At 42.1% G+C, this 26,581-nt stretch overlaps 1 protein-coding gene across 3 annotated transcripts; it reads right to left on the bottom strand.

Annotated features, from left to right (window-relative positions):
* Positions 1-8,915: 8,915 nt before the first annotated feature.
* SLC38A2 (solute carrier family 38 member 2) lies at positions 8,916-25,822 on the bottom strand. Of its 3 annotated transcripts, XM_080392564.1 has the most exons (16): positions 25,152-25,822; positions 24,337-24,525; positions 24,003-24,084; positions 23,772-23,887; positions 20,601-20,674; positions 20,411-20,503; positions 20,140-20,221; positions 16,979-17,061; positions 15,928-15,986; positions 15,652-15,798; positions 14,790-14,869; positions 14,591-14,691; positions 14,081-14,205; positions 13,197-13,341; positions 12,982-13,079; positions 8,916-12,248 (listed from the first exon to the last, which is right to left on the bottom strand). In XM_080392564.1, exons 2-16 carry the CDS (start codon positions 24,453-24,455, stop codon positions 12,150-12,152), a joined length of 1,503 nt encoding a protein of 500 aa, XP_080248690.1. In that variant the 5' UTR covers positions 24,456-24,525; positions 25,152-25,822; the 3' UTR covers positions 8,916-12,149. The 3 variants fall into 3 exon arrangements, with proteins under 3 accessions (XP_080248690.1, XP_080248692.1, XP_080248691.1); XM_080392566.1 differs by lacking the exons at positions 24,003-24,084; positions 24,337-24,525; positions 25,152-25,822 and adding an exon at positions 21,323-21,479; XM_080392565.1 differs by lacking the exons at positions 24,003-24,084; positions 24,337-24,525; positions 25,152-25,822 and adding an exon at positions 21,323-21,482.
* Positions 25,823-26,581: the final 759 nt, after the last annotated feature.

Genomic DNA, 26,581 nt, shown 5'->3' on the forward strand with positions numbered 1-26,581 from the left:
ACATTCAGGTCTGTTATCTGAGGATTTCCTCAAAACATTTACCGTAAAAGGGCATCTGTGAGAAATTCCTTCACTGGTACAGCTGGAGCAAGTCTGAGAATTTTTGCAAGAGGCCATAAAACTGAAAAGGTGGTTTGTTCAAAGGCCAAATACTTGGCAAATGTGTCCCAGAAGCACAGCTTGTTTTACCACCATTGGCCTGCCTGGCCATGCCAGTGCTGTGCCTGGCCTTGTGTGTGCCATGTCCGATGCTATGAAACACATTCAGGCCTTTTGGTTTTGAAATGGAAAATATCATGAGAACAGTTTTGATTATAATCCAGGCACAATTCATAATAGGATTAGGTGTCAGCAGCAGGCTGGGGAGTTGGGGTAACTCTTCTTATGCCACAGGGCTTTTCTCCATCACCTTTCTCAGCACGTGCCCAAGTTACTTACTTGTTGCGGTGCAAGTTTGAGTTCCATTTCCTTTTTCAGTTTCTGTATTAATTCCATATAGGAGGACTTGAGTACAAAAATAACTTATTTTAGGCTCAAGTCCAAAACTACTTTAAAGTAAGTGTTAAAGTTAGTGGGACCATTCAATCTGCTTAAAGCATATACTTAATTTGGATTCCCAGAGCCCCAAGCACAGTGCAGAATGAATGCAGACTTTGCCTTACAGTTCAGGCAAAGCTGGACCAAGTGCTGCTGGTCTCCTCCAGCACCTGTGGTACAAATGCTTATGTTCCAGCAAACAAAGCAACCCTGGGACTGTAATAATGATGCTGGCAGGTTTTAAGATGGTTTTAATAAGCCCTGGCCACTCTTGTGCATAGGAAAGTTGGTTAGAAGATGAGCAAGCACTTTCACTGGGTTTTGGAGGGGATTTGCAGCTGTTTCTGTTATTGTCTCAAGCAATCCTTGTTAACTTTGTGGTAGGTTTAAAAAATGTGAGCTGGGGTAAATATGTGACAGCTAGTACTGATACTACATGAGATCACCATTGTTAGATTAAAATGCCTATAGAGCAAAGAATTTATCCATTTTTGTGTCTTCTAGATAAGTGAAGAGCTTGACAACAGCAACATAATCCAAATTAATTATTCAAAATCTTGACATCTTTCAATTTCTGTGTTGCTATCCTCTTTAAAAAAATTACCACTGTCATCTGCCTTTGCTGCAGCCAGCTATAAAGAAAAATGGAAATGCCCTCATACTCCATCAAAATACTTTTTCACCTTGTTATTCTTTTTAATAGACAAAGTTATCCTTCCTCAAAACACAGGCATAGTTCAGGCCATCTGTTTTGTTCCACAGAGCCTGTTTTTAAATCCCCAAGAACAAAGACATTTCCAATAAGTCAAGGCAAATTCCTTCCTTCAAATGTAAATATCACCATCAGTCTCTTGGTCAGAAGGAAATACTTACCGTCTTTTCCTTCCTATCTGCTTCCTAGAAAATTGCATCAAACCCACTGTTTTTTGTTGATTTATTTTCAGGAAGTGAAGTTACTAGCTCAAGGTCAGAACCTTGTTTGTGACTTTGCAAATTTTTGCATGATCCTTGTGATTTAGAATATAATAATTGAGTGCAATTAGAAAAGCATGTAGCATCACTGGTACAATTTGGTATAGAGTGACAATCCTGGGGTCCCTCAAAGCTACGGACCAGGCTGACCATTTCCCTAGGGAATGAGTAAGTTTTATGTCTTACATTTGTAGCACAAAAACTTATCATTGCAAAAGGTTTCCATAACAAGAGAAAACATTTTTCTGGTGAGGGGGACACACACATGTCTGTATATTTGATCTGTGGCTGTTTAGAAGGAGGAGGAATGATTTGCCTGCAGTTTGCCCGTAAGGGCTATTGTGTGGCTGCACTGGCTGGTGCATAGGCCGTGGCTGCTGTACCAGCTGTGGCTGCCCACCGCTTCTTGGCTGCCCTGAGACGCTTTGCTGTGCTGGGACCCAGTGCTCCTTTGTTTTCCAGGATGAATTTGGTCATAGTCAGCTTGAAAATCAGGACAGGGAAAGGTTTATATATCTTTGGGTAAAAGTCAGAAACAAGTGAAGCCTGAAAACTTACTCATCCTGTTTTAGCTTATTTCTAATGGTTATCAGCTGTAAAAATCCATGTTCAGATGGTGATCTGGACCTCCCTGCTACTTGGATGAACTATTTTCTTGATTTCACTGAGCATATAAATGCTAGTAATTGCTCACAGTCAGAAGGAAAGGGTTCTGGCTGATAGTGATTTATTACTTACGTTAATGTGCCAGTGGGATAGAAGATAGCCTTGTGGGCGCTAAGTAACAAAAGTAATGACTCAGGTTTCCCTTGGAGACTGTCAACACATGCAGTTTTCTCCAACCTTTTTTCACATAATTTCAAAGTAATTTCAAATTATTATGAATATTTATTAATTGAGCTGCTTTATGGGCTGGGCTGGCTGATGTTCAGTTCTTCACACATTCTGTTATAAAGTACCTCAGCCAGGATTATTTCCACAAAGTCCTTCCTCTTTTCCTGTTCAGGGAAAGCAAGGAGGCAAACAAATAACCATGAAATCACTTTGGGAGTTCTGATGTTATACACAGACATTCTTCTCGTCTCCCTTCTTGTTTGTCAGCGGGTCCACTTTCTTTCTTCTTCACAATCATGACATTATTCTCTTTTTCTGTTCCTCTCCAGGCCTTTTTTTCCTCCTGTGTTTCTTCTGGCTTGTTTTCCTCCTGTGGCTTGCATCTTCAGTGAGCCCCATTGCCAACTCCAAAAGTGCAGTTGCTGCCTGTGTCTTCACTCATGCTTGTGGGAGCCCTTGGTGACATCAACCTGCTTGTGAGCACGCATGCTGGGAAGGGTGAGGAGACCTGAGGGGCTAGCAGCCCCCATTGTGATAGGCGCTTGGCCAAGAGTGATGGCTGCTTTCACTGTGCAGAAGAGCTGGCTGCTGGCAGCTCTTGCTCCCATCCTTCAGGCACCACGAGGCTGGGACCTTTTGTCAAGCATCCCTTTCATTAGCACACACTCAAGTTTTTGTCTTGGACACTTTTCTCTTTTGTGTAGTGCACCCAGCTCAGCGGCTTGCCCACCCTTTTGGCCCTGCATCTGCCGGCTCCCTGGAAGGCTGCAGGGTGAGTGAGCTCATGGACCTAACACAGGCTAAAGAACAAAAGCACAAACCCTGAAGATTTTCAAGCCAGATCAGTCCACAGGGTAGCAGGTAATCACGGTCAAGCTGCAGCAGGAGGATGCAGAGAAAACTTTGTGCAGTTATGTTTTCAGTTACGCTTTCCAGTGTCAAAGGCAAACCGTGGTTTAGTAACATTAATGCATCAGTTGGCTGTCGTACTCACTGCTGTGATATTGCAATATTTCTTACTGCTTCTTTATCACTGAGTGTTTCAAAATTTCCCCCTCTGTTATATTTTTATAAAATATGGTAGTCAGTTCACTGGACTGGGTGAAAAGGACTTATGTACTTCCTCTCTGAAATCAGTTAGTCTTTGCAGTCTATGAGAAGATCATATGGAAAACTGCACAGCAAGTGAAAAGCAAAGATATTTATTTATGGGAAAAAAGAAGTGCTAAGAAGTTTGCAAAACCTTGTGAGAATTTGAAAAGTGAATGGTTTAGGGTGCTTGTGGTGGAGGGGACAAGGGAAAGCTACCATGCATCAGTCTGAAGGAGAGTGAAAGAAATGAAAGTAGGAAAGATTTTGCAGAGGAACCTCTGTAGTTATATCTCTGTTATTGGACTGTGTATAATAACACACTGTGCACAGACAGGGAAAGCACCATGTCTAGTCACTTAGGCAAGGGAAAAGTCTGAATCACACAGGCAACTTCACTTGGATAACAGCAGAACTGACAGAAACAAAATAATCTGTAAAAGTACCTTAGGTTCCATGTGTTTAAATGTTCTCATATTTATAAAAACAATAAGGCAATCAAAGTAGTTACTCCAAGTAGTTGTTGATGCATTTTCCAGAAAGATTTAATGGTTCTCCAGAGTTTCTGGATGACAGAGATAGAATCTGATTCTTTCCCACAATTATCCATTTACAAGTAAGAAAGGAAATACTTCAGAGGTTTAGTTTTGGTCAAGTTGCTGCTAGAAAATGCAGAAGAGGACTGCTGTTCCATGCCAAACTAAAACTTGCAGGGGAGGACAGATGAATATTCTAGCAGTTAGCCATGCTTAGACATAGTAAATGTCATAGAACTTCTCCACTGGGACTCTGAGATAAGCAGTGTGTTGATCCAAGATACGGATTGTTTAAATGGGTTGAGAAATTTAACCACAAAATGGAAACTAGCTCTGTTAAGTGCAGGAATAGTGAAGTGCTGCATTTGACCTACCACGATGGCTGGAAATCTGTGGCAGCAAAAAACAAAACCATTTGTTTTACATTAAACTACTGATTTGGTTTTGAAACAGCTCATATGCTAGTGTAACCCAGCTGGTGACATGGCCCAGCATAGAGCTAGGTCCTGGGAAAGGAAAGGCTGCTACATTATAATCAATTTGGTATTTAAGTTAACTGTATAAGTTCTGAAGGAGCCAGGTATGTGAAATACAACATAGCTGAAATGAGTGCTCTCAAGAAGACATGGAGATTAAAGGCCAGTTTGCAGTGGCCACCGGAGTACAGGCTTCCAAAGCACAGTGTGCAAGAGGAATTTGGAGAATCCTGGACCTTTCTGGGACCCAGAAAAATAATGTAGCTGTGAGAATCAAAATTGGTTCTTGTCTGGTTTACTAGGAGGAGAACTTGTGGGTTTCACTTCCCCATTTGACCTTTAATTGTCTTTCCAAGTAAATCCAAGCAGATTGGAAGAGCCCTTATAGCCTCTATTCCTAGTGTGCACACAGAGATGCAGGCATGGACACACACAGACTCACCCCAAACCGTGATCAATTACATCAAGCATGACTCATTTACTTCAAAATGTTTCCTGGGACACCCATGGTTTTAGTAATCTGATTAGAAGACTGTAAGTTTTATTTGTTCTCAGAAACATCATCTTTGCAGTAAGGCAGGAGACGTGTCTAATCTTTGGGAAGAAGGCAAGTGCCAAAATCCTGCACAAGTGAGAGCTGGGTGATGGCAGGAGCTACGGATCGTCCCCATGGGCGGTCGATCCGTGTTAGTGCAGATTTAATTTCCTGCAGTCAAGACATTTTGGCTCCATCTCTGCAGGCAGGCTGGTGTATGCAGCAGGCTTGCTGCTCCTTGGTAGGAAATACCTGCACCCAGCGCTGGCCTCTGGTAATGCTTTTGCAGCTTCTTGTGACAGCTCCATTTCCTGCAGCTGGTAATCTTAGGAACTTCCCCACTCGTTCCACAGAAAAAACACATCCCCCATATGCCGTTTTCATTTGGAGTCCAGTAATCCTTGCAGAGCAACAGTTTCACAGCTGATGCCTCCCCAGCTGGGTCAAAAGAGCAAGCACAAATGCAAATATTTCAGTGGCAGCTATTTTCAGACCAGTCTTCTGAAGGTCTCCTGGTTGCCACTGTTTTCTGTCTGACACAGAGGGAAACTGTTCACGCTCTCCGTGGCTGCTCTCCACATTTCCACAAAGCTGTCACTCTCCTGTGGCCTTTTTGATTGCCTTCTTAGCGTTTTCCTCAGCCATGGCACTGGGGCACGCTCCTCATGTCCTGCCCACAGTGGAAGCACCTGCCAGTTTTACTCATCACCCAAATCCTCGGTGGGGGTTCAGGCTGGACCTCCAAGTGGCACTGCTGCGGGCAGGGGGAGGTGCCCGGGGGGTAGCTCCCAGCCCACACCGCCTGTCATGAGACTTGGCTGTTCGTCCCGTGTAGTGACCTGGGCTCCAGCCCCGAGATATGCTCTGCTGACATGTTCAATTATACTGCTGAAGTGGGCAGGAAGGAACAATATTGGCTATTCATGAACTGGTATTTATTTTTTAAAAAAGTAGACATGTGATTTACCATGTTGGCTCAATAACTCCTGAGTGAGAATACCCACAGTACCTCACTTGGCTCCATTTAATTTTCCTGCAATCTGAGCTGTTTGGAGGTGATGTGAACAAGATTCTTAAAGATCACCAAAAAGCTAGTAATATAAGCTACCCTTCCTTTCCAAGACTCATACTGAAATTCTATGTTACTGTTAGTACCTATTCAACATATATTACCTATCAATTTATGTTCTGAAAATTGGAAAAAACTTCCCCCCCACCTCTTTTTAATATATCTAAAAGTAAGAATGAAAATAAAAGCTAGCACTTATTTCTAATTTAAAAAACCTCTTCAAATGTGGTTGATGATCCAGCTGTTACTGGGATTACCTGACTCTGCTCTTACTGGAATACGTTTCTGTTCTTTCAAACATTACCTACTTCTGATGTTTCTCCTGACATTTTCCATTATGAGTAACTGCGGCAGGGTAGTGTTTTTGTGCATCTGTGTGGAAAAACAATCAGCCTAAATGATCTGACCCATTTGAGAATAAAATTGGGGGAAAGAGGATGTTTTCCCATAGTGAAATAATGAATCATTTTTCCTGGGAAAAGTTGCCCCTCCCTTTCTCTACCGCTGGGCTTTGCACTCGGCCAAAGGCTGGAGGGGCAAGAGGTGCCTGAACTGAGTGTGGAAGTGGGCTTCTCCGGGTTGCCGAAGGAGTCCATGGGGACTGCTGGAGAGCTGGGACTGGAAGGATGGCCAGAGAGCAAGAACATAAGGTTTGTAGTTAGAGTGGGGCCATGAGGAGACTAGCTGGGCAAAGGCTGGGAAAATCAAAGGCAGATATTCCTACCTGTGCCTGGGTAAAGTGAATGTGGAAGGGTGGGAGCTGGACTTGGGCAGGCACGTAGTCAGGAAGGTAGTGAGATGAGGGAAGGTGGCTCGCAGGAGGAGCTGGGAGAGGTGGTGTTAATGGGGAGCTGGCAAACTGGGATTGGGTTCAGAGCAAGAGTGACAGAGCTGAGGAGGAGTTACCTTGTGACAGCTGAAAGCAGCTGTGCAAGAAGACAGAAGGAAATGCATATGAAAGCAGGTGGGGTTTAGACTGTCATGCTCAAGAGACTGAAACCAGAAAGGCTGAGGAACCAGGCACGGGGTACATCTGCACTGGAGGTGGGATGGCATGCCCACATTCCTGGAAGGACAGGGTTGGGGGCTCCCTCATGACATCTCAGCTCCTTCTGGTGCTTAAACCTGGGTATACACTGGCCATTCTCTCCTCTGTTTCTCCTGAAAGGAAACCTGGGCACACAGACCGAATGGGAGCTGTGCTGCCCTACAAACAGGTATATGAGCTAAACTATGGGGGACCTTTTGGGCATGGGAGTGAGCTGCCTAGGCATGACCTTGGGGCAGAACAGACTTGGCAAGGCAAGGGGGGAAGAAAGAGGTAAACTTTAAGGGAACCAGAAGAAAGTAAAGAAGGCATATCTCACCTGCAGAGGCATACAGAGATTCCCAAATCTCAGTATTGTGAATAAACCCTAAGCGACAGCTTATCCCTCTTCTGGAGCAAAAGCTTTGTGGTGGGTAAAGATGTTCAAATCATTAGGCACTGTTGCACAATGTAATTATTTAAGTTTGTTGTGTTTTTGTGTTTTTTTTTTTTTTTTTTTTTTTTTAAAGTATTGTACAGTCTCATTCATCACACAGGGTGAGCCAGCCCTTAAGGGGAATCTGAAGTGCGTAGAAAAGACTACTTCACTTATTGAGTTGATGGAAATACCTGATTGCAGAGATGTGGGCTTAATTGTTGAACCTGTCAAGTGGCATTCTGGGGAAAGGGCTTCTCTACTGCTATGAAATTCCTGTATGATGGTAGGCAAGTTACAACACTGAGCATTTCCAGTCACGATTACCGAGTGGCTAACTTGAAGCTTAGGATTCTTGTTCATGATAACTCAAAATCTCTTTGCAGTTACGCTTCAGAGGCAAGTAAGCAAATGCTGAAGTACAAACTAAGCAAGTGCAGGTCATTAAATTGTGGATTCAAATGCATGGCTGCTTCACAGTGCTGCCTCCCCACATTTCAGGTCCCCAGAGGTGTCGACTGCTTAATGCCTTCTCACAGACCTGCAATGCTGTGAAAATGAGTAATCATTTGTATTTCACAAAGATGACATTAAAATGAGAACTAGAGAAATGAGGACATTCATCCCTCATCAGGATGGGCTTTGGACTTTGAACAAATACAAAAACATAGTGAACACATAGAAAACATGATAAAAAAATAATGAATAGCTACTCAGTAGGGGTTCCAGTGAAAAATACTATGCAATCATGTAATTAAAGCAACCTTAATTGAGGCATTTCCTAATTTCAGGGTACTTAACTATGCCTCTTTAATATTCCTTTTATACAGTGCTTTGTTGCTTACTTAACACACCAAGTTACACTTTCCATGTCTCTCTCACTCAGTTCTTAATATTTGGGAAAGACAAAGATTCATATGAATTCATAGAGGTTTCTGCAGAACAAAGAACTGATAGGCCGCACTTGGTTTGTATCGAACTGCTAAAATACAAGAGAAACAGATGCACCGGTTTTGAATTTTTTTGCAGAAGCAGTTTTCTTCTGGAGATTCAGTTGCAGGAAAATGGCATGGAATTTTGGCAAGACTCACTGATTTGTTATACTTCTACAAGACCTAACACATTGAGTCTTGTCTGCAGACACCTGTGCTGCAACAAATGACACAATACAGGTTTCCTGTGTAATGCAATATCTTGTTTTCTTTAATGTCCACTTGTTCTGTTTACTCTTGTAGTACCATAAATTGTGGACTTAGTTGTATGCTATTCCCTGCCCCACCCCTTCCTGAGAAACGCTCATAAATAAAACATATACAAAATTAAAGCTACACTGAAAATCCTTCAAATGCTCCCCCCCTGCCCCCCCCCAAAAAAAAAAAAAAAAAAAAAGCACCACAACATTGCTTAGGATTATCTGTTTATTTATTTCAGTTAAAACAAACATACAATGTTTCATTGAAACTGTGTTGCACTCTCTGCCAACAACTATAGCTAGACTGTTGGCCTCCAACAATACAGTGGATATTTACATATGTACACGGATGTACCGTAGGATGCCTGAATTTGGTGGCCTAACAAATACATTAGATCATCAAAGTTGTTAAGTGCTGCATTCAGGAAATCATAACATCCATGGTAAATTTTAGAGGAAAAGTATGCGTGAACCTGAAACAACGCTTTTTATGGACCCAAGTGACTCCTGTGTTTATTGCAACATATACATTTGTAATAAATACAGTCTTAGTGTTTTCTTACACACCTTAGGTATAACACATTTCTTCCATTTTTGTAAGCATTACATTTTGTTGTAAAAGAATCTTTCCTGTTGTTATACAGATGTACAACATGAACAACTCCTTGAAATGATGCAACAATCAGTAATGAGAGGAATATATACATAAATCCCAGATTCGAAACCTACATTATATACATCATAATTACAGTATATACACACATACAATTTATGTACATAGACTATCATAAATATTGAAAAATAGGTTTAGTTTTAATGGATTAATGTTTTATAAATAACATACTACATATATGACTGAAATATCATGGAAGACAGTAATGTCTAACTGAGGTGACAAGACAGTGGTTTAATACTGAAGCTGCTCTTTTAGGTGGTTTGTAATGTAGGTAACTTTAAGCAGACAGGTTTGTAAAAAACCCCATAATTAAATAATTCACATGTTGGAAATCAACCCAGCCAAGTGGAACTCAACTGTTGCAGGTGGAGACCCAGTCATCAAATCATGTAACACGTAAAATCTGGAAACTGCTACATTCAGAGAATTAAGTGACATCTCCCTCTTCTCTGGCTGCTGAGAAGGATTGTGTAGTAACTTCTCATTTACACCTCCTTCCTCTTCTGTGGTCACTGACAGAAAGGAGGCTGTTTCTCTTTGTTTCCTTCTTTCTAAATGCTGGCTGAGGAAGTACTTCATCCCTTATGTGCTACAAATTGCTCAAAGGTAGACGACATTTTAATCCTCTTCCACCTCTCTCCATCTGAGGAGAGGAAGAGACAAGCTGCCAAAGGACTGAGGAGGCACGCACCCAGCGCTTCTGTGGAGATCAGGTAACATGGGGCAGTAAGCCATGGATGGCCAATGCACAGTACCTGAGGCAGAGAAGTACCTAAGGAGCGTTAGTCAGTGCTGACTCCAGGATTGTTAATTGCCAGTTGAGTACCACTAAAATAATACAAACAACACAAGAGGAATATAACTTCTCATTACAGTTTTACACTATGGATTTAGTGACCAGTACTTACAGTCATGCAGAAGTATCAATACAAAATACCTGCAACTCTTTTCAAAGATTTTTAAATGGCTGGGCAGAGATTGACACGATCTGCCAAACTGTGACTATCATTTGGATTTGTTCCTGATTAATTCTACAAGAGCAAAAAAGTCTCAGGCGCTGTTTAATCAAGGGATTACAGGCCCTTACTTGTTCCCTCTGACATAATGACCGAGTGGAACTTTGTATATCAGATTTTTAAAGCATCATGTCAGATGAAGACAGTTGACCACATTGCCATGATTATTTCATTAATAATCTCTATCTAGGCTTTTGTACCCGATATTGTGTTTGAGAACCCCTTATAAGCCAAGTACGCTGTTATACAAATGTTACTTCTCTTCAACCTGGGATAAGAATGAAAGAGTAAACATGCACTAGAAACAAAACAGCTAATCACAACCATACAGCACCTGCTTCATCAGCTAGCTAGCTAGGGCTCATAAGAAACTTACCTATTTCTGAAGCAAACAAGTATGAGATGACTATCCAGCCTATGAGGTTATCTTCAATACTACTATACAGTATAAATTGGAAGAGGAATCCCAGTTAGGTATGCGAAGAGAGTTTGTACCAAGCATGAAATACTGGTGCAGTTACTTTGTGGATCTGACTCAGAAACAGAATAGTCAAGTAATTCAAAATCCAATAATGGATGAGTAATTTGAGAAATACTGTACAGTTTTTGAATATTATACAACTAGTAAACTACATTAGGACCCTTCTGTTTTCCTACAGAGTGTTTCAAGATAAGATTGGACAGAAAAAAAACCCCAACAAACATTGCTACAACTGGTAATGGACCTTGTTAATAAAGAGAACTCCAGGAGGGAGTTTTATATTAATGGCATCATATGCTCCAGTGCCACTGAATTTATATCTACAACAGGAAAAAAAACCCCAAAATAAAGCAAAAACCCCCAAACCCTGTTTTACTCAATTGCACTACTGAGTACCTCAAGAAGGGAAATGTCAATGCCGTCTTTATGATTTCTAGATTAACTATATTTTTGTCAAAACATAATTGTTCTAAAAGGTGAGGTTTTTAAAGCTCGGAAATTTGGGTTTCCACACCATTTTTTGGAACTAAGGTAACTGTAGCTAATTAAGCTGACAAATGATTTTCTGAATCTTCAAACTTACTTCAAACTAAGTGAATTTCATGGGAAGCATTTGTCATTAGAGACTTTTTACTTGAATTGGTTAATTTTCTGTTTTGGTCATTAGAAGTATTTTTTAAAATAAAATTTCTTCTAATTATGCCTCTACAGAAAGGCAACCTAGATTTAATTTAGGACACTGATTAAATATTTGTATGAGCTCTCCTATGTTATTCTTTCATTCTTTTTAGAAAAATGTTTCTTAAAGTCAAAATAGTGCTTTTGAGGTCCATAAGAATTTTTGGTACAAAAAATAAGTGTTTTTCTCTCTCTCTCATTGGTTATTTAAACACTTTGCTGTAAATTAAAGAGTTATTTCTCACATCAAATGGTTCCATTAGGCACATTCAAGTAAAATAACAAAATATCCAAGTAACAATGACGAAAGCCAAACATGGCTTGATAAAAGTCTACAGAGAGTTCTGTCCATTCTCTGGAATGGAATAAAGTTGTCACTTCCTTCAGCCAGACACTCATGTGGTTTGATGTTTATATCCACTTCCACCATGCGAATAGTTTCTTAAAGACAGAGTTCAGGTATTCAACCATCAGAAGAACCATCAACAAAGAATCTGCATTTTAGAGGAAGCTGAATAGCTCATTTTCATTCTCAGTAGGTATCTGAGTGAACACTGGCATTTGAAGTGGAGTATTAGAGATTAAACCAGGACAGTTAATGGCCATCAGATGCAACATTCTGGGTCCAGTCTAGAACAATCAGTGTCATACACCCAGTCATCACAAGTATACCACTTAGGAAGAAGAACGCAGCCTGAAAATAGAAAACATAAAAGAAAGATTTCAGATTCTGCTATAAAGTCATACCCATACATGGCACAAATGCCATTGCTCATGGAGGACGAAGAAAGAGATGAGATCATGGAAAACAGTAACAAGCTAGGTACCCTTCTCATACTTGAGGTCCTTTTTCAAATAAAAAAGTACATTTAAGTGTAGCAGACCTCACCCTCAGCTGAGGGAAGTTAATGCAGCTGCTGATACCAGTCAGGCTGTGTCACTACGCTGACTTTATTTTGACTCAGTATGTCTACAATTTGATTCTGAGTCAGTATGTCTAAGGTCAGTGAGAGCACCAAGATCAGTCAGGATCACCCAAATGAATACTGAAGACCAGCTTTTCTGGAGTAAATTATGTAAATAAGTCTTGACAGAAAATCTGAAGGAGAACAAGACTATTACTATAGCTCTTAAGGATAAACTGTTGGAATCCGGTTCTTATCAGCAACAGAGCGACCCAACAATAGTTAAGATAGCGGGTTGGGGGGTGAGAAAAGTCACTGGAGTGAACTGAGCCTTACGATGGCTGTCTCCTCAGTTTTGAGTACCTGTGCAACTCCGAGGTGTTAACTAAGAGAAGATTAAATGCTGACGCACTGCTGCCCTTCACCAGGACTTCAAAATTCTTACATTGTTATGAAAAAAGCCAAAGTTCTTGCTCTGAATTAGTAAGCAAGTATGACTGTGACATATTTGTCTATACATACCCCGATCTTTTGCACTGACTTCATTGGTTCCTTCTTCACTAACTTGATATAGAAGGCAGAAGGAAGTATAAAGATCAGCATGGCTGCTGCAGATGCACCTGTATTGAAAAAGCATAGAAATAAATATTCATAAATAAGTAAACATAACTTAATTAAATCCAAACTGCACTTTCTGAGATTTCAAAGACTACTTGAACTGATGTGAAAATGCTTACCAATGAATCCAAAGATGTCTCGAATAGTAGGGACAAAGATAACAAGCACGTTGGTAAACACCAAAAGAGCAACTGTAATGGCACAGTGACGCCACCATCTAAACTCCTTCCCTGCCCACAACAGCTGGGTAATGGAACTGCGGATCTTTAGAAGGGGGGAAAAAAGAAAAAAAATAAAGACAGTTCAGTCTTCATTGTGGAAGTTAGTGACCGCCACCTGAATTAGACTTTCCTTCAGAAAGTATGTTAATGTAATTTTCCTGAACACTTCAGATTTTAATAAAACTTGAAAGACATGAAAGTAATTTCTCTCTCTTTTTTTTTTTTTTTTTTAATATTTACTTCCTGCACTTGAGAGACAGCTCTGTGTTTCTAGTCTGTTTCTCTTTTCAATGATTCAGATTTCCAAAGCACAGCCAGTAATGGAGAAAAAACCCAAGGAAAAACATCTGTCTTGAACAAAAATAAACCCCAGGGATTTTTTGTAACATCTAAGGATGCTGCTCAACAATATATAACTAAATAACCAGAATTTATATTCACAATGTACTTTCAAAAAAAAACTTTTTAAAGTTGATAATACAGTAGGGCAAATACTTTTATAAACAGGCAATCTATTCCATCTCCCCAATTAAACCATACTGGGAAAACAACATAACCCAATGTATTTATATCTACTGCTTTGTAAATGTTGTCTGTTTATTTAATTTATTTGAATTAACAGTATAGATATATGTCCTCAAGCTTATTAGATTAAATTTCCTTTTTCAGTTAAGAGAGAAATTCTGTTAATAAATGGGAGTTGCCAAATCAGTAAATGACTGTAGCAGGACAGGTGATGAAAATAAAGAATGGTATTAAGACCAAAAAAATAAATCACTTACTGGGAAAATAACTACAGGTACAGTAAGGGTTACAGCCATAAGTACAGCAAGACGCACAATAAGAAGAAGAACATCAGCACCCAGATAAGCAGAGTAGGTATGAAGCAGTTCTGGTTCAACTTTTCCTATAAAGAAAACAGTATTTTAAATAGATATAGTTGACATTTCTTAGACAACCACTTCTGCTCTGAATACTATGTGAATTTTGCAGTCACAGCAACATGAATTGAAAGCCTCAACAGCTCCTGTAAGCGCGCCTCCACTTTACACAGGATAACTTGGAGACACTGAATCTGTTTTAATCCAGTTTTAATCCTGTGCCTTGGGCCTAATTCTACTACTTATCTCCTTTTGGGTATGCACTTACAAAAGTATTAAAAAAACCCAAAACCAACAAAGAGCATATATTTAGAACCCAGAGCAAATGCTTGCTTGTTCGAATCTAAAAATAATACTGCGGTTCTGCAGAGCATAATTCATCTAAAAGAAAGCAGAGAAGGCAATATTCACCATAAAATGTCAGGTATCCAAAGAGAGCAGCCAATAAGTACATGAGGAACATGGCAAAAAAAGATACATAGGACACGTTCATCATCCTTTTACGGCTTCGGCTACAAAAAGGAGAAAAAGAAACATTAGCAACAAGAACATTTTGTTTTATAATACTACTTTCGTTTAGTGAAATTACAGACACATATCTAACATTTACCTTTTCAGTTCTTCATAGATTGGAAGAATTGCAGGATGGCAGACAAAAGAAAACGTTAGGATTGGAACAGCATAGACAGTCTGAAAAACAAATGTATCTTTCTTAAGTATCTCAACAGACATTAGAAATTTAGTCTTAAAATATTCATCAGTAGATTTTTCAGTTTTGACTTAGGCATCAGTTTTGTTTTTGCTAAAGACTAGCTATTCTTCACAACAGAAACTTTGGCAAAAATTAAAACAAGTTCACATTTTCTTAAATGCAAATACTCTCAAATCTCATTGAAGTCCATGCTAAGCTGAATGTATTTGCATTCAGAATTATGTTCTGCATCTCATAGGCTTAAGCCATTGCCGCCTGATCTTAGCTGCCGGGTATTGGTCATTAGATGTACTTCTTCCCCATGTGCAGAGGTTCACCACACATGAACAATTACACAAGTAATTGGGAGCACTCATGGAAGTCCAAACTTTATGGCTGGGAACTTAAAGTCTGTTCCAAACCCTGGCATAAACTTCCCATTTGCAAGCTTTTACTATTTACTTCATCCTCTTCTGCAATCAGTTTTTTTAAAATGTGTTACTAACTTAACTTGGCAAAGCTTGAGAAGTGATGTGCTGAAGAATAATAGCTGTGTCTATTGCCACTCAACTCAGGCAGGCACCTCAAGCTCCTCTAATTTCTATCTATTTGTAGTGTGGAAACATCCAGTCTACAGGAGGTAAACAGTGCCTAACTCTACTGGAACAGGAAGTCTTAGCACATCCCAAGTTTATAACTGGGCAATTACTAGAAGGAAAAATGACCTAATTCATCGGCTAAGTTACTTCTTTTCAAGAGAGTCTGATTTTTAGTCAGTTACCTGTGAATTGAAGATGAAGTATTTTGGCTTGCACACATCATCACTTGTTATGTTTTCATCTACCAAAGGTGCCAGTGTCATATTTATTGTTATGTTCATGATGTCACTGTCTGCAGGACAAGGAATCTGAAACATCTTCCAAATTACCTAGAAATAAAGCCATGTATTTATGGTTACTTTGACTAAAGCACTATGTGAAACTTTTCAGAAACTGAGTTTAATTTCACTTTGAAATGCAGTTTTAGAAGCACTGGAAATATACAAGATTATACTTACAACAATCAGAAAGAAGACCATGCAAAGTAAGGAAAAGCCACTGGTATAGCCCAAATATCCTGCGATCGAGAAAGATAAAAAAAATCTAAGGTACAATGAACAGAAACACCATTCAAGTCATAGCATTATGACAAAATATATTCTGTCAGTGATCAATGGATTGCCATTTTAATTATTCATTGACTTTCTGCTAATCTTAAACCAGATCTGAAAGTTCTCAGACATATTAGGGTCTACACATACAGCGAGTCTGTAATATTAAAACTTTATAACTTAAAAAACCAAACAAATATCACAACCTCCCCCACCAAGAACTATGTGAATGTTTTATTATATACTAAGGAAGATTATAGGATTAACTCTAATAGAATGCACTATGAGATAATTTAGCCTTTTCCCTTATGTTTTTATTAACTCACTTTTCTTGTAATACGTAGTAACTTGAGAAAGTAATTCACATTAAACCTCTCAGTTAGTAAGGTTCTGCTACCGGATCCTCTGAAAAAACTAGTGTGCTAGCTTAATTATTCACATTTGTCAGTGAATTAAGCTATTTCAGATAAAGCATCTTGTATGAGATGCTTTACTACTGCTTGGGATCTAAAATGCAAAAGGTGACTTCCACTTATGTTGCAAAGACAGTTTAACTGCCCAGGGCTAGCCCTATTCTTTTCAGACTGTTACAGGATAGTTAATAACACTATTAGCTAATAACAATTTTATACTACTTCACTGCTGACCGAAACAGGTCAAACTTTGTTATAAGAACACAAACAGAAAGTTACTGCTCAGTCTTGTCTAAAGCTACCCTAGCTATTGTCCCTTCATTTTCCACAAACACATCTGTAACTTAAGATACTTGTCTTGATTTTTTTTTTTTTCTTACGTAGACTGACAGCAATTATCTAAACATGGATTCGGCCCAAGAGACATGCTTGGAGACAGCTGTTAGCTCCCGTAGTACTTACTTCCAAGACTCAAACACTCTATCAACCCATTCCCCCTCAGTATTTACAATGCATTTTTATTTTAATTGTTCTCTATTGCTTACCTAAATTTTTCAGTAAGGATAAGGGGAGAATGAGGATGACAGACACCAGCAGCACTAAATAGTCTCCATTTAGATACCATTCTCTGTAGAAAAAATGTAGTATTTGTAAGTAACCAGAGTATTTGAAATTATGACATTTGCAGTTGAGTCTTCACTCATCTTCTACAACACATGGCTTCTTAAAAAAAGTAATACCTGATGTCACAAGGATTAGCATTCAACTTACTCTATGGACCTAAAGCCTTACAATACCTTCCTATCTCCTTCTTATCTCACCCCAAATCTGCATTGTGCCTTTCCTTTAGTGTCCTTTTCTAAAATTAATATGCATCTGGAAGTCAGAAGACAGGAAAGTAAATGACTGGTTAGAAAAAAAGTCAACTGGGATCAATCATGGCAAAAATAGTAATTTATTTAAATGCTGGTTCCCAACTTTCCAGATGTATTAGGATATTGCAGGGACCCATCAGGGTGGTGATCCACTTTTAATGGGAATAAAATTCTGTTGGGTGCCCTGCAGGAGTTTAAGAAAAACAGGTGAGGGCTGGAGTTAAGGCAGTAGCTCAGGCCCACTGGCTGAGAAAACTCCACCGAGCACTGGGAGTCTCCTGGAGGCACGTTTAGTCCCTTTCAGCAGGGAAACTATGGTAAGAACCTCAGAAGTTTCTTTCCTTCAGATAATTTTTACCATTTATTCCATAAGAAGCAGCAGCTATTTTCTGAAAAACATTCTGGAGTGTTAGAAGACTAACATCTCCCTTTGAAACACACAAAAACAAAAGTTAGATCTGTCTGAATATAATGTAATTTCACTGAACTAACAGAAAAACTGATCTTAAATATTTAATCATGGCAGAGTAACTGCTTTCTTCCTGTGTCCTACAGGTTCATCCTATATGCTCTAAGCAATTAAAGTAACACTAAGCATTTATTCCCAAATATTAATGCTTTAACTGACTGTATATTATTTAGGTAAACAAAGACAAAATAATGACCTAACTGGAAATTTGTGCATTCAAACTCAGGTGAATTATAAGCCTGCATATGGTACTGGAAATATGGAATCACTTTAACAGACTTGCTCTGGCTTTATGTAGTAAATGCAAAAACAATTTGGTCATCTCTTCCCCAGTTTTATCTGGCGTAACTAAATGCAAAAACTGCATTTGAGAAAGTTTGGATGTGTAGGACATTAATATCATGTACTTTTTGTTGTCTTTTTTTTTTAAATGTAGTAGTCTTGTAGTAAATTTCAAAAGAAATCGCAGCACAGAGATTCCTTGCATTTAATACAGTCACAAGAATGTGCACTGTTATTGCACATGCCCCACATGGAGGCCATCAGGACTTTCAGAGCAAGGACTTAAAAGTTGTTCTGTGCTGAAGAGAAAAGAATGGGATTGCACAGCTTTTAAATACAGCTGAATATTTTAAAAGTCGCTAAATTAATTTAAACAATGGAACTAGTATTTGTAATATGGTCTCAGAATTCCAGAGTATCTTCTACAGTAAGCATTATTTTGGGACATTTAAACAGGTAAGTGCTTACATTTTAGGCATCAGGCTGCCAGAGTGGAATCCATGCCAATGGTAGCCACCCAGACTCCCCTAAGCAATGCATGAAGACAGTCAGTTAAATGGGGTCCACAATTGCCAGAGCACTGAGAAAAGATCTACTTTAAATCATTGTACAGCTACCTAGTACTAGCCAACGAGAAAACACTTAAAATACAAATCTCAATTTAATTTTGTCTGCCAGATTTGCATAGCAGCAGCTGTATCCAGTGAGGTTCACAGCCTTTAACTTTCCCTCTTGAACTGCAACTGATTTTGAATTCTTCTCTGAAGATGGGACAGGTAAAAATACTTGCCTCCAAGACCCCTCTTAAGTACTGGCTACTCCAGGGACTTTCTTAAGAAGTGTGAAATAAGGACTTCAATTCAGCCAAAGGAGGGAAATGAACCTTCCCAGCAAAGAATTTGTAAATATTACACTACTAAGTAAATGGAGAGGGTGCGTTCTTTGATTACATTAAAAAAAACCCCACAAAACCCCCAAAAAACAAACAAACAAACAAACAAAAAAAAAGAAAGATGGCTAGCACTGTTGTCATGACAACATCTATCAGTAAGCTGTATGAACACCACCAAATGGCTTGAACCCCTTGGGGAACAGAGGCAGAAAAATGCCTACCTTCTGAACTCAGGCTTAGGTGTAAGTTGGAGTCTTGAGCTGCTCAGCCCTCTCAAGACTGGGACACTTCAGGACAAGGCACAGAAGTACAACTCTGAAGAGTGAGATTTATAGCACTTAACTCTATCCATCTGAAGTCAGGCATCTTGTTTTAGATAGCTGTTTTTACACAACCTCTCCATATAGAGTGTTATAATAAATTGTTCTTTGGAGATGCCCAAAACAGGTGTCTAAGCCAGGTGCACTGAACTGACCACTACAGAGAATTGCCCTTCTCCACTGATTATACATAGACCAGAGTAATGGTGAGCTCAAAATCTAACTTTCAGATGGTATGCCTAGCTAAAATGAACCCTACATGAGGCACCCACTTTTAAAGCCAAGCAGGAAAGCCACTACGGAGTCAAGGAGTCTCCAGGGCTAAATGGCAACACATCCACCACTTTAGTCTTGGGCCTATATACTCTGTTTTAGCTCAATGTTTAGTCCTCATGCTTTTTTGAGAACCGTTCCTGAAGACATTCTTTACATAACCGCACCTTAGTCTTATATTTAATCACCTTCCACAATATTAACACTAGAAAACCAAAATAATCAGTCCAAACCAGTTGGAATGCAGTAAGGGGAAAAAAAAAAAGGAAGAAAAAAAACCACCAACCATAACCACATTTACCTTTCCTTATTGAAAGTATGTACTCACTGGTACATACATTAACACTTACCTTATGTTCTTTAGAGAACAGCTTTCTGTAATATGATGCGATACCTGTGTTTTTCTACCCTTTTCCCAGGACAGGCTGGATCTAAATGAAGTGGAGCACTCAGGGGAAGGGCAAACTTACTGTATCTCTGTCTGAGTAAGAAGCTACCCTATGGTGTAACGAACGTGGTCTTCATATAAAAATATGTACAGTCTCCGTATTTGTTTCTCCTAATAGTTTCTCTGATGAGGAGTTCTAACACCTACCCTGTGGTCTCTTCGATGTTCATAAATGTCTTGATGACCAATGGTAACTCATATTTCACTATGAAGAGGTAGCTTGACATAGCTGTAGGTGAATAACATCATAGATCATTACAAATATAGAATATGCCACAAGATGCAAGAATCACATAACATGTTTCATAACTTCACTTGAACACAAGCAGTTAATGAACACATGTTGTGTGAAAAAAAAGTCTCCAAGAATAAGTAGGGAACTACTGACAGTGCAGGCATTTTAAGATCTTGTCCTCACCTCCCATGTTCTGCATTGTAATTGATCCGGAAGCAGCAAGTTTTCCAGCCATACCAAATGCCTTCATTCCCAACTGTTCATACAATAAAGATCCTAAAAGAAAACAAAAATAATCAGTTGGGAGGGTGTGTTTCACAAAAATACCAAATGAATAAATACCGTATGTTTGTAAAATAGTAATTTGCTCTACCTCCTTCATTGGCAGTCTTCAGAAGGAGATGCACTGAATACAAAGAAAATATTGAGACAAACAGCAGGAGTATCCTGGGGAGGGGAAAACATGCAAAGTTTTAGTAGCCATAAATTACTTATTATAACTTTATTAAGTAAATGCAGATAAAACATAAAAATTAATCATACTAAAATATTATGTAGGAAAACCCACAGATGCTATGGGCAGCTAAAAGCATTCTGAAAACCCTATTAATGCCTAGTTTAGAAAGGATTTTATACTAAAATGCATTTCAGAGGCAGGCATAGAAATTCTAGTATAGGATTCAACAACACTTCAGTGTAAAGTGTCATAAGCACTGACAAGTCTCAGGCCATTGTAACTGGCTACATCTGATACAAATAACTTACAAAGTATCGATGGGAATGGTTTTGTATCCTGGTAAGAAACTGTATTTCTCCTGTCTTCAACAGGGTGTCATGCATGTACCAAACATGAAGTTGTGACTAACTGTAGCTAAAGTGAAGATTATCTCTTGGTCTTAAACAAATAAGCTTTTCAGCTTAAACGTGTGTGACACCTTTTTTTATGTAGGGATGAAACTGCAAAAGCCTTAAAGAACTGACTGAAAACTCAGATGTATCAAGAGTTGCATGTTCAAATGAAAATACGTATTTATTGTCGTTAAAAAAAATAAAAATAATTCTTTGCTCAAACGTTAACTCTTCATGTGTGCTTACATGGGAATCGCTAGTGGCTTGTTCATCTTCCCCACAGCTTTTACATGCAATATGTATTATTTCCATTTGCAACATCTAAAATTCGGATCTCTCAACAACAAATCTCTCCCACAACAAATGCACTTCCCGGAGTGGCACACTAGGGGGGACTTCTCAACTGCTGAAGAACACAGTGGAAAATTACAAGATATTCAAAAAAACCCTGGCCTTTCTTATACCAATACAAGCATTCTGCTTTATAGGAAAGCTAAGAATCAGCACATCTGCTCAAAAACAGCAAGATCCACTTAGAGCTCCCACAGTACTCTTTACATTTCCTTTTCTGTCATTTTTAACTTTGGTGAAATTTGTAAACACAGCACAAAGAACTGGAAACAAGAACATCTGAGAAAAGCTTCACAGATCTCTCCAAGGAATCCAGGAAACATGTTACTGTGTCAATTAGCACCAACACATGCACACAAATAAACCTCTTTATTTTTGACAGGTAGAGATTAACCAGTATTTAGTTCAGCAATCGACTAGAAGCAGCATAGTGAGATGTGCAAGGGTTACATTTCATTAAAACAGCATAGATCCTGCACCCCTCAGTTCTAACCTCGGAGGGCTGCCCACAGTGTTGGCAAGATCAGTCAGCAAACTCATCTTGAAGCTCAATCGGTTTCTGGCTTCCAGACGGTATCATTCATTCATTTAGTGCTGACACGAGTGACAAGTCACAGAACTGACACAAGTGACTCCACAGAGTCTTCAAAGAATTTACTGCCTTAATCAACTGTATCTGGATCTGAATCTGTAACCTTGTTATTAAAGGATGTCTATAACGCCCTCAGTGTCATCACAAATCCTCAGTAACATCAGTGATTGACTGTTTTCCCACCTGGGAAGTATACAAACTCCACTAAGGAGTTTATCTTTGAATCACTACTAACGCAAATAGACCTGAGTGCTGTATCTGGAAATGAAAGGTAACTAAACGACCTCAGCACCCAGTCATTAAATTGACAGTCTGAGACCTTTTTTTTTTTTGTCTCCAGAAGAAAGGACCCCCATTATATGCAAATCTGCTCAAATATCTAACCTTAAATTCTTCCCCCCCCCCTCAGATGTTCTAATGTGCATTATGCTGGTTTTTTATGTGCTGCAAAACATCTTTAGAGGACATATAGGAGACATGTAGGAGAGACAAAAGTATCTACATCTTCTGAATTCATGCTGCTAAGTTGTTCATTCAGTTTAGCATCATCTAAGTAAGTAAAAGTCTTAGTAAAAAATCAACATATCGCCATATATTTAAAATAAAATCCTTTAGGTCAAAACTTCACACACTGGTAGTTTCCTCAGGAAACTTGAATGCCACTCTGATATACTGCAAAATATCTGGAAGTAAATCTGGCCTGCAACTTTCTGGAAACCTGGCAACATAGTAACGCAAATTTCAAACTAAATGTTATTCTCCACTTGTTCTTGAACATTCAGCACATTTATCTATTTCCAGGATAAAAATAACAAGTTCCTTGAAACATATCCACAGATTCCCATTTGCTCTCAGTCAGTGATACTACATGTTGTGTGAGCTGAGCTGCCTCCAATGTATGAAAAACGCACCTTCCCAAGACATTTAGAAGCACTGTACATAATTGTTTCCTCATGCCATTTCCGATTATGTTACTAGTCCGGTCTTCTACCTGAAAGCTTTTGCCAATACCAACAAAGACATGCTGGTTATTCCACAACCCTCCCTTGCAGAGAGACAGAATTTTTTACAGGTGTAGCTGAAACCAGTTCCCTGAATTGAGTAAAAGCACAGCAGTAAAAAGGATTCCTTTATTGGTGTAAGCACATTGTACCTCTAGAAACACAACTATGTCAGCTGAAGAAAAGGAAACCATGTCCCTGATTGTTAGGACTGGGCCACAGAAATTTTAAGAGTAGTCATGGCCAGACTTACAAGAGGCAAATAAGCTAATGCCCTTCTACCTACTTTTTTCTTTTCTCTACAGCCTGATCCTGTACTTTTTGTGCAATTATGACTTCCACCAATTGAAAAGTTTCTGTTGTCATTAATTTCAGTCAGTGAACTCTGAAGGAAAAAGCTAGCACGGACTTCAGTCTGTCAAGTAGCAACCTCTCTTTTCCACCCGGATAACGGAATTTTCAAGGGAAGTCTATCAGTTATTTGTGGAGAAACTACAGCTAAGGAAAGGAAAATTCACCGTAAAATATTTCGTGGGTTACAGAGCTTGCAGTGAATCTGTCTGTTTTTGCACATACTTCTGAATGTATCACGATCTCTTAATTTAAAACAAGCCATAAATCCTAGAATGCAGTTCTGCACCTATGGCAATGACTAGGTATTTTGTAAAGGTCATATTCTTATATCAAGTATTTTTCCATTATGAATTGCACAGCAGAAAGATTTTTTTTTTAAGAACCAAATGATACTTACACAAAAAGAGCAATTCCAGTGTTAGCCATGGCATACGAAAGACCAAGGATGCCACTACCCACAATAGCATTGCTCAGATTAAATACTGACATTCCAAAGGAAGTAGTACCTGGATGCTGAGAAAAGGGAGATAGGTAAAAATTAATGGAAAGTTATTTCAGAATTAAAAAAAACAACATAAAGGAAGCTTTTGTTTTGTTTTGTTTTGAAATGTCATTGCTATGTACTTACATACTGAGTTTCATATTTCTTCTTTCCAAGGTTGGAGTCAAGCAAGAAATTTTGATTTTCTGGATCGATATCCGCATAGTGGCTGTAAAAAACATTGCATCGTTAGCGGCTATCACGGGCGACTTGCGTACGGGCTTCGCGTTCAGCATTCCCACCCAGCGCCGGGGGGAGCGAGACCACCGGCGTAACGGTGCCAGGAGAGCCACCCCGCCCGGCACAGCGCCTTTCCGCAGCGCGCCGCCGGGCCCGGGGCGGCGCTTTCTACCGGGGCCGCGGCCGCCGGTGCCCGCGGCGGGGTGCCGCCCGTCCCGCGGCGGCGGAGCCCCCCCCTCACCTCTTCATGGCGGCCGGCTTGGTGGGGTAGGGGTAGCTGAAGTCGTTGCTGTTGGAGCTGTAGCTGCTGCTGTCCTCGTCGGGGGAGATGTTGAACTTGCCCATCTCGGCGCTGCTCATGGCGGCGGCGGTGCCGGGGGTCGGGGCTCGGCGGCCGCTCTTTTGTCCTTGGCGGCGGGGCTCGCCGCGCCTGCGGAGGTGGGAGGCGACGTCAGTGCCGCAGCGGGCGCCGCGGCCCGTCACGTGGCCACCGCGCGCCCGCGGCTCGGCGGCCCCCGCCCGCCGCCGAGTGGAAAAGTACCAGGCGCGCGGGGCGGGGGGCGCGCGGGGCGGGGGGCGCGCGCAGACAAAGGTGCGCCCCGCGCCGGTACCTGCGGCGGCGCCGGGCACCGGGCCGAGGCAGCGGCACCGCCACGCCGCACTACCCCCCCTCCCCCTCCCCGATAGCGGGGCGCAGCCTGATGCAACACCCACGGACGATTGTCACATCGGCCGCTGGAGCCTCCCGTCCCGCGGCCGCCGCTGTGTCCTACCTCCCCCCCTCCCCGCCGGCGGCACCGGGCATCCCGGCGCTTTCAATGGAAAAGCGCAGGTCAGTCACGGCGCTGCGCCGCACCGCAGTCGCCTGGGGTTTTTCCACCTTCCCTACGCGCGCCCGCCGCCGCCGCGCGTCCCGGCGGAGCCCGGCAGGGTGCTGGGCGGCGGGCCGGGGGCTGCCGGCAGACAAAGAGCCAAGGACGAGCCGCGCTGCCACCGAAAGTCGCCCCGTTCCTGCTGGCGGCCGCCCAACAGCCGGCACCCGGCGCCGCGCCGTACCTTCTCCGCAGGAGCTTGAACGCGAGGTTTCCTCCCGGAGCCTCGGAATAAGGAGATGCTCTTCTGCCCGCTGCTGCTGCTTCTTGCAGGGAAAAAAAATCCCCTTAACTATAAAACGTCAGCGAAAACAAAACGCTAAATAAATAAAGGTAGGAAAAAATCACTTGAAGAAGCCAGCGGTATGAAAGGGAAAGAAAATATCGTGTCCGTGGCGCTCTGGCGGAGGCGTGCGGCGCGCAGCGGCAGCGTCGCTCCTGGTCTGACGGCCCCCTCGGGGCGCCGCCGCTCTTCAGGCAGGAATGCGGGCGCGTCATCGCGGAGGGGCGCGGCGCCCGCCCGCCGCCGCGCCGCCCCCCGCCTTCCTCCCTGCCCGACTGACCCTCCGCCCGGGCCGGGCAGCGGGGGCGGCGGCGGGTTGGGGCGCGCCCGAGGGAGGTGTGGAACCGGTCACCGGCGTGTGCCCGGCGGGGGGTCGGGAGCGGGGCCGCCGGCACATGACAGCGGTCGTTGCGGCGAGCATCTCTCCCGTGTTTACGCCGGGGGCAACTGCGTTTCGCAGCGGAGACGGGACGCTGCGGCGCTTGTCAAGAGCGCCCTGTCTGAGAGGTGCTTCCACCTGCCCGGCGCAGCATCTGCAGCCGGACTGCAGCGCCGGGTACGGGCCCAGCGGGGCCGCCGGCCCCCCCCCCCCCCCCCCGGTTCCACCCTGCGCCCGCCTTTGGCGCGCCGCCGCGCTCCGGGTCTGGCGTTTCCCAGTGTCTTGGTGCGCGGCAGGGGACGAGGTGCCCCCGACCCGTCGCTGCCCGCTGCAGTCACTTGCTATTTTTAATACGCGAGCTAAGCGGTGGTGCACGTGCGAGCGCGGGCCGCGGCGGCAGCCCACAGGCCCCAAGCGCTGCGTGCGGGAAGCGACCCGGAATGACCGCCTCCTCCTAGTGATGCCATGCAGGATAAAACCCACTTTAGGGAAGGGCGGGGGGAGATAAGATCTCGCTTCCTTTTCCTCAGGTGATCACGCCGCGAACTTTGAGGGCTTCGCTGCTCGATCCCCCTCGAAGGGGGCTGGGGGCTCTACTGCAGCCCCTCACACAGGCGGCGAGGCGGCAGCCCTGGCGCGGGCGAGGCGAGGGGCCACAAAGCCACTGCTTCGTGAGGCAAGGGTGCTGGAGGAGCCTCCCTGCTCCTTGTCCCCGCGGCAGCTGGACACTCCCAAGCCGCTCTGGTGCTGCTGCCCTCGAGTGCAGAGGACGCCCGGCCGCCGAGTCGTTGGGCCCCTCTGTGTCACCTCCCTCCCTCTCTCCCTTCCCCGCGGCATCGACGAGCGGTGGAGGGTGCGAGGGCAGCCGGCAGCGCAGCCGCGCTGCCTGCCCGGGGTCAGGCCGGCCACAGGCACACGGGCGGCTCGCACCCTCGAGGGGCAGCGAAGCCCC

The sequence above is a fragment of the Falco punctatus genome (assembly GCF_963210335.1).
Source record: "Falco punctatus genome assembly, chromosome: 6".
In the NCBI taxonomy this organism is placed as follows: Eukaryota; Metazoa; Chordata; class Aves; order Falconiformes; family Falconidae; genus Falco; species Falco punctatus.

Excerpts from the sequence above, each read along its gene's own strand:
- SLC38A2 (XM_080392564.1), bottom strand. The coding sequence starts at position 24,455 with ATGAGCAGCGCCGAGATGGGCAAGTTCAACATCTCCCCCGACGAGGAC. Across the intron at positions 17,062-20,139 it reads AACATCGAAGAGACCACAGG|AGAATGGTATCTAAATGGAG; the intron begins GTAGGTGTTAGA and ends TTTTTTCTACAG. Across the intron at positions 14,692-14,789 it reads ATCTATGAAGAACTGAAAAG|CCGAAGCCGTAAAAGGATGA; the intron begins GTAAATGTTAGA and ends TCCTTTTTGTAG.